Source organism: Etheostoma spectabile, chromosome 10, assembly GCF_008692095.1.
Source record: "Etheostoma spectabile isolate EspeVRDwgs_2016 chromosome 10, UIUC_Espe_1.0, whole genome shotgun sequence".
In the NCBI taxonomy this organism is placed as follows: domain Eukaryota; kingdom Metazoa; phylum Chordata; class Actinopteri; order Perciformes; family Percidae; genus Etheostoma; species Etheostoma spectabile.
Window position 1 is genome coordinate 12,493,194 of NC_045742.1, and position 8,095 is coordinate 12,501,288.

At 43.0% G+C, this 8,095-nt stretch overlaps 1 protein-coding gene across 1 annotated transcript in view; it reads right to left on the minus strand.

Moving 5' to 3' along the window:
• Positions 1-8,092, minus strand: part of apln (apelin) — a gene marked incomplete at its 5' end in the record, with an annotated part of 20,497 nt that extends 12,405 nt beyond the window's left edge. Inside the window, 1 exon segment of the mRNA XM_032527928.1 lies at positions 7,924-8,092. Coding sequence (XP_032383819.1) covers positions 7,924-7,990 — 67 coding nt within the window.
• Between the last annotated feature and the right edge of the window lie 3 nt (positions 8,093-8,095).

Genomic DNA, 8,095 nt, shown 5'->3' on the forward strand with positions numbered 1-8,095 from the left:
GTGTGTGTGTGTGTGTGTGTGTTTGTGTGCAATCCTTATGGGTAACAGAGCAATATTTGTGTTAGTAGAAGACAGTAAGAATAAATACCCTGGTGTGTGTAGCCATGGTTATTACCATGACGTTAGAGGATCAGGCCTGCTGTTTCCATCGTGTGCCTCCCTCCTTCATTCACTAAAAGTAGCTTTAGCAAATGAATCCCTCTATAGCATACCATTACCACAGACATACTAACCCACACAGCCAGACAGAGACATGTCATGGGCAGAGATGCTTCCCACTGCATAAGCACATTAGGGGATAAGGATTATTTAGCCATGAATGAGATGTGTCAATTGTGCCAGATACAAGCCAAACATTCTTTTAACCTGGAATAAGCCCCAGCACTGTTACAGCATCCTACTGGGGATTTGCTTGCTGCCTGATAGCATCCCCACACATTCATCCTGCACATATGGAATGGTGCCTAACTAAGGAGGCAGTCCCTTGTTGTTCAGCTTTCACAATCCCACATTTAGTGTCGGAAATGCTGCTTATCGCATGCCTACAAGTAATCTGGGCCTTGGCAGAAACTGGTACCAATTGCTTGCCGATTTTCAGACCACGTTACCATGGCAGCCACCATGAAAGGCGCTCAGTTTGGAGCAAAAAGAAGGAAATAGTCAGCTGAAATTGACCTGGCTTTCAATTTACAGATTTCACTGCACGCAGAATTCCTGATCAACCCCCTGACTGGGGCTGTGATGTTTTTAACCTCCTCTGTGGGCCACCACACTTGGCCTCTGAGTGTTGCTCTCAGGGTGGGGGTGGGGGTGGGGTGTTTTGGTCGTGAGCACTTTCTTTTATTTCTGTCGGGACCTGTTTGATATGCAGCATTGTTGTATTGTGATAATGCTAGGCTTGTGGCTGAGTTGAAAGCTGGCTTTGTCTATACAAACTCCAGTGAGGAAACCAAAGTGCATGAAAAGTTGTTGCCATTGCTGCAGCTTTTAAACTTAACCCCTTGTCCACCCTGCTCTGAAAGCAACCTCCACACTCTTACTAAAGGTTGAGAACAAATTGAAAACAAACTGTGCAGCCCTCTAGTTTCTGGCTTTCTGCAGATGTCTCTTTGAGTCAGGCAGCCGCCTGTGATGTGTGGTGCTATATGCTCCTGAATTAGAGAGTGTATGAAATGATGAGGTGTGAGACTGCATACTCTGCTATGATCAGAGTGCTGTGAGTTCAAAGGTTCGGTAGCAGCATTGAGCTAGCTAATGAAGCCACTGACTCCCCTTACCACTTGACTGCCTGTTGGTTTATACACAATCCCTCTCCAGTTGAAGGGGTGAATTTGTGGCTATAGGTTACTGCGGGTTGGAGCCTACTGAACATGAGCAGTCAGAGAAGACAAACATAGAATAGATCAGAGGGGAGATTACTTGTCATAATTTTCCTTGAAAAGTGTCCAGACTGAGGTAAGAAGCAGGGAGACGCTGGTGTGGCTGTTTCCATACAGCAGGTTAAACCTTTTGCGCATGGCAGGTACAGTAGGCAGGTAAGGCTACCAACAGTTGCTGTAATCTCCCGAGATTGCATGTCAAGGGCAAAGGGATCCTCCAACCATTCGTTTCCATGGGCACACTAATCAGATGGGAAACACAGCCCCCTCCCTCTCCTGTATCATCACTACCCCCATGCTGTGAACCTGCGTGCCTTCTCCCATTTTTAATGTGGGAGAAAATGAGGGACAGAAAGAGGGAGAAAAACGTCACTGCGCAGGGTTCACTCACTGCAGCTTTTAATGCCCGAGGGGACCATCGCGTCTCCCCATAGCATATTCAGTGCTATTGAAGGAAAATAGCAGCGACATTGCATCAGACTGTTACCTCTCAACCAAACTAAATAATGCAAAATAATGGCTCTGACGCTTAAAGCTTAACTGGAAAGATTTATTACACTCAAGGTATCACTTTTTAAAATATTGATATATATCACAATATGGCACTTATATGCTAAATAACTAAATTGATGTTTGATGCATTAGGCTGTGTTCCATTGTTATGCATTGCATCAGACAAAACTTTTCAAATATGTAAAAAACAAAACCCAGGTAACTAGTTGTCTCAGTTTATCATACCATTTTTCTTGGATGAACTTATTAACGTTGATAGTATTAGTTTCTAAAACTATATCACAAGTGGACCCCATGAACACGATACCTCTGTAATTGATGAATTACGGGCCTCCCTAATCTATAAGTAAGCAAGTGAATGAGTTAAAACTTAAAAGCTTTGTAGCACAAAACAACAATTCTTCATAAATATTTGTGTATATAAAAGTGGGACTTGTTTAAAATTGCCAGTAATTTAGTTTGGATGGTAGGCTTGTTTTGCTTTAACTTGTAGCACGATTAGATTATGTCTAATGAAAAGTGTCTGCTAAAACAGTTTTATTATTCATATACTGAGAGTGTGTAGGAAAGAAGAACCTTTTGCTGAATGTAATGCAATGAAACATGTCACACGTATTTAGTGAAGAAATAAAATTCATGAGGATTTTTACTGACAGGTTCTGCTGAGGGTGAGCTAAAGTTTACTGTTTATTTGCCCTCTGTTCACAAGGTTATCATCAGCTGTTAGTATGAACTGTTTGCCTGATATGGATTCATGTTTATGAATTCCATATATAGTTTTGCTTTTCTGTTTTCACAAACATCTGTTTATGTTCAAGGGGCCTTGTCAGGGCGGCCTCTCCTGAACAGTGGGACACAGCAAGGGGCCTTGTCTTGATCCAGGAAACAGTCAGTGGGGAGATCCATTTGTCAGGGGCAGATCATTTGATTGACCAACATTTAACCACAGACCTGTATATGTAAAATAGTCTCCCAGGGAAAGTAAGGTGTATGATCAAAGACAGAGCGATTGTGATGAATAATGCATGATTTCATAAATGAATGATTTTTGTGTTGTCACAGAAGGACCCCAGTTCTGTGGAAGATGGAAGAGATCTTACATTTTCAATTACATTTCGTACATGAGGTGCCTGACAGTTTGAAACCAAGTTTGAGGTGCACCACAACATCCTATAATTCTCTGAGAATAAAGTAACGTTGTTCACATCCTGTTGCCTAAGGCTTGAAGTTTATTCAGATCCCGGTGGGGGTGTCACTAAACGAACTGAAAATCAACGAACTCCCTCTACACCATCCATAGCCCCAATTCACACTGCCGTCTTCACAGCAATGACATCTTTTGTCTGACTTAGACCTGCCTAACAGCAGCCAGCTGTGCAGCACTTTCAGCCATACATTATATGAAATCTCTCTGATCCATGATGGTGCCTATAGAGGTTTGACATTAATGGTGTCAATACCCTTAACCATATTTTTTTGATTCTCCAAAGTAATTCTCTTCTACTCCTACATAATGTTTTAGTTGCTGTAAGTAGGAATTTCTACCACAAATGACATCTCTAAAGCAATACCCATTAGTCATATATTTCCATTCTGGGTGTCTACAAATTGAGCATGAAAGTAATTAAAGCACCTGCATTCCTAAAGACCACAATATGTATTCCGTGGTCTGGCAGCCCGTTAATAAAAATGTCCACTTAGATCTTGATCAGGAATATGATCTACTGCTATAAATGTAACACTTAATGTTCAAAAAGAGAGTCATAAATCACTTTAACATTGGTGGAAAACAGCAGTTTTTTGAAATATCTGGCTCTAATTAAGTTGTAAGGAGCGCCCCGGGCCTGAGGATAAGGTCTGGTGATCACATGAGGTCTGGTTAACACAGGACCCCTTGCCCCCACCACCCCTTGCCCAAACCTTCAGGTTGTGGCCTCAAAACTCAAAAAGGGGTCTGGACTGCAACAGACTTGTATATAAAAATTCAGACTTTTTTATTTACAGCCAAGGAGTGTCATTCCACACATGAATTAGTAAAGACGGACTTGATCACCAGCTGTGAGTTCTTAGATGTAGCCGTGACTTCCTCCTCCATGGGAAGCTTACACAACCTCTCCGCTCCCAGATAGCCTCTCTTCCTGTCAGCCCTTTTATTTTTCTGTCCCTTGGCCCGTCTTTTACTCCGCCTTTTACTTTTTTTTTTCCTGTTCACTGCATTTGCTCTCAAGGGAAGATCTAAGTGAGTAGATTTATTCATTCAAAGGGTTCTGAATTACATTACAGCAGCCCAGCAGTCACATATGCCAAAGTCTTCAACAGCTGAGCTCTCTGGGGAGTGTTAGCCCAAAGGTTAGCCTTATATCCCTACCAAATGAGTTATGATTTTTCACTAAATCTCTTCCTCAACTCCCACTCACTCCAGAGCAATTGTGAGTGCCATTCACCAATCTCATGTTGGGTGATATAATACAGATGTGTGATTTATCACTGGGAGCTTTTGAAGTAAAATCTTTGAAACGTATGTACAACCTTATGAACCATAACCCCAAAAATCTTCTCGCTGTATATATAGTTATTATAATTATAAAAATATTAAGAACAATGAATATTGATCCAGAAATTGTTAATAAAGTAACCACACGTGAATGTTTGTTTTGGGCTAAAAACTAGGTGATATCGTCGCTGTTAGAAAAGTCCCGATATAATTCTCCCTTGGCTAAACAATAGCTACCAAAGTATGTGCGTAGTTGCTGTTGCCCCCATGAGGAATTCTAATTAATCACAAGAAAACTGTTGGCGCGTCCACATGATACAAGCATTTTGTGACGTGTTCGTGCGTGCATGAGTGTATGCGTTCGTGCGTGTGTGTGTGTTGTCTGCAGCAGATAAACTACACTGACGCTGCAGGCTGCTGGCTGCTGGCTCTATTTCCACGTAATGCTGCATGAAGAGGAAATACGGGTTCCTCATGAAACGGATTTCATCTGACCCTCTGTGTTTGTGTGTGACATAAACCCAGCTGGTGCACACAAGCTCCTGTGTCTTAAAAAAAGGGGGAAAGGCTCTGTGATTCTCCATAATCCCATAATAACCTTTCCACCGCTCCCCCTTTGACACAAATGTTTGCCCACTGTTTTTATGTTATGCCTGGACATCTGGAAAAGTTTAGCTGCTTTTGTTCTCTCTACAACCACCATAATCACGTCTGCAGGCACAATCACCTTCTTTACATTAGCTTCCTGGTTACGGTCAGTTTAGATCTATATATGTTGTTAACAAAATAATCACACCTAGTTCGGCGGCGTTTTATGCTTCTAGGTGCTTTAATAAGTGACTGCATGTATTGTAGCCCTCGTCTTTTTGGCTGTACCTGACCCTTAACACTTAGTTGAGCATGTAAGCGAGGCGGGCTACGGTACAGTATGCATGCATGATGGTGCCACAGAGCAGCTAGCCCCAACAATACATCAAAGTTTAATACGGAATAATGGCATTGCTGACAGCTCTCATAAAATCCCCCCCTTCCAAAGCAGACGATTTCTCTGCCAGATAAAAGCTCTGATCCGGGCCGTGTGCCCCGCTCACACTCAGAACTGGCTTACCTGTTCAATCCACAATTACACACTGTCTGTGTGTGTATGTGTGTGTGTGTGTGTGTGTGTGTGTACACGGTATGTGCGTGTGTACAGTATGTGCATGTCTGAGCCAGCTGCTATTGTTTTTATCCTGTGCATCCCTAGGTGAAGATTGGGAAGGTGTTTCCATGACGGAGAAAAATTAGGCCTTGATATCTTTTAAGAAGCTGTGACAGACACAAGAATGTCTTGAGACTGTTACCAGTCTTAAGAGTTACACAGGGAGCATGAGTGATCGGCCTTGGGATGAATTATGGATACCACATGTCTAAAGCTGGAGCCCACTCTTCAGCCAGAGTGCTTTTCAAGGATGGGTAATTGAAGTGCGCTGCTAAAGGATGCTAATATTACATAGAGAAGGCCATAGCAGCTCTTTTAGTGTACTGAATGAAAATTGTAAGTAGCATTGGATTATTAAGTTGAATTGCCTGTTGCACTAGGATTTCTTGCTAATATGCAAATACATCCATAAATACAAGACTCATGCACACTTCCCCACCCTATGTCAGATTCAGTTCTATATTCATTGCTTCCTGCAAGTGCACACACATTGTCACTGTCTCACGCTATGTGCATCCTCTTTCTACTTTCTCAGAGACACACATATCCACACACAGATGCCTTAAAGAGAGAAAGCCCACTGAACTGGAAAAGCATTTGTTTCAAGATGAAAGGCTTCACACCCACTGCCTACATGCAGAGCCTCTTCCGACACCTTCCCGCGACAGCGCATACTGTAGCAGAGGCTTGTGCTATGCAGACACACGCCAGCTAGCATCCCTCCCCACACCCATCAACGCTGCAACACACTTTCATCCCCTCCTCTCTTTCACTCCCTTTCTCTCTCTACCTCTATGTCAATGGAGCTCTGATACTACAGTAGCAGCCAGGGAACAGAGAGGCACATAAGCGGCATGATTTGAACGTTGAGAAGGATAAGCTCCCATGAAAGCTCGAGGCACAGCAGCCTTGTTTTCCACGTCGCTGGTGTAGCACAGTGGGTTCTCAGGCGTGGAACATGCTTAGCCACACGCAGGGCGTGAAAAACGACACTGGCCATGATGCTAGATAATTGCTTCCCATTTACTCATGTGCTGAGAGCCTTAGACAAAAATAGCATGTCGCTGTAACGAATGTGCTGGGAAGCATGTGAACTGTGAGTGCTCTGGCCGTGGATCGATATACAGAGTGGACAGCATCTACCAAGCATAAAGTCTACACTGCATCTTACAACCACAGTCTATACAGCGCCTAGTTGCCTATTGCCTACACAGCATTGTGCATTATATATACCTAGGCCTATATCTTCCAAGATGTAGTGTATTCAACATCTTATCATCATAGTCTATGCTACATTATCTTTAGCTCATTTATTGTACAGCATCTTCTACATTTACTAAATATAAACACAGTGTGTCTGTGTGTCTTCTAAGCCACTTTAGTTAGTAGGTAGGTGATAATCCCAAGAATGATCCAGACATTTACACAGGCCTAACTGTTGTTTTTTCACACCACAATGTTACCTGCATCACATCTGCAGCTGACCATCGGTCTCCAAACTGAACTCCCAAGCTACATTTCTCAGAACCTATTTACTCCCATGTGCCATCAGAGAGAATATGCCCTTCCGCTGTATAATTGTCCCAAGTCAATGCTTTTCTTCCAAATTAGACATTTTAGATTAACACTGGAATTAGTATCTAGTCCAACAATGGCTCCAGAGACGAAGAAGTCCTTTATGGAAATTTACTGTGACAAGGCAGGAGACAATCCATGCATCTGGAATCTGTGTTCCCCCCATCGATGTGTACAACAATTGTAGTCCTCATTATCATCACCACAGGAGGCACGCAAACATATATTGGTGCTGTGTTACCCTGCTGCACAATCACCGTCATGTAATAATCATATAGCACTTGGGTCAGATGAAATACATCAAGCCATAAATTAGTTAGATTTGCTCCAGCTTACAGAACATGTGCCATGCATATCTTACATTTCATAACAGCCCCAACAATCACCCATACATCCAGCATTATCTATCACTCAGGCATAGCTCCACACAAGACTGTCCATCAACAAAAATATTTTATCTCCAAGTCTTATAAGCTTACATCAAGGTGAGGCAGGGATACAAATGATCAATCTTAGCTAGAAACCACATTCAAGTTTATCATAAAATCCATGGCTGTACAATAGCAGACAGTATAACCACTGCACTGCAGTACTGTATACAGCCAGGTGCTGATATTCCTGCCTTTTAGAGCCCACACAAGGCTAACCATGCTGAGTAACTGATCAACTACAGATCCCTGCGAGAGCACAAGGCAAACAGAGAGAGAAATAGAAAGCAGAGAGAGACGACCGGCGACGAGGCTGGCCGCTCCTGTACTCACCAGCACTGGCAGAACACAGCAGAGACACCAAGAGCACAATCACCAGCGTCAGGATCTTCACATTCATTTCTGCACTCCCCTCTGGCTCTCCGCTAGTCACTCGCTGATATACTGTAGTGGTGTGTGTGTATGTGTGTGTGTGTGTGTGTGTGTGTGTGTGTGCGTGTGTGTG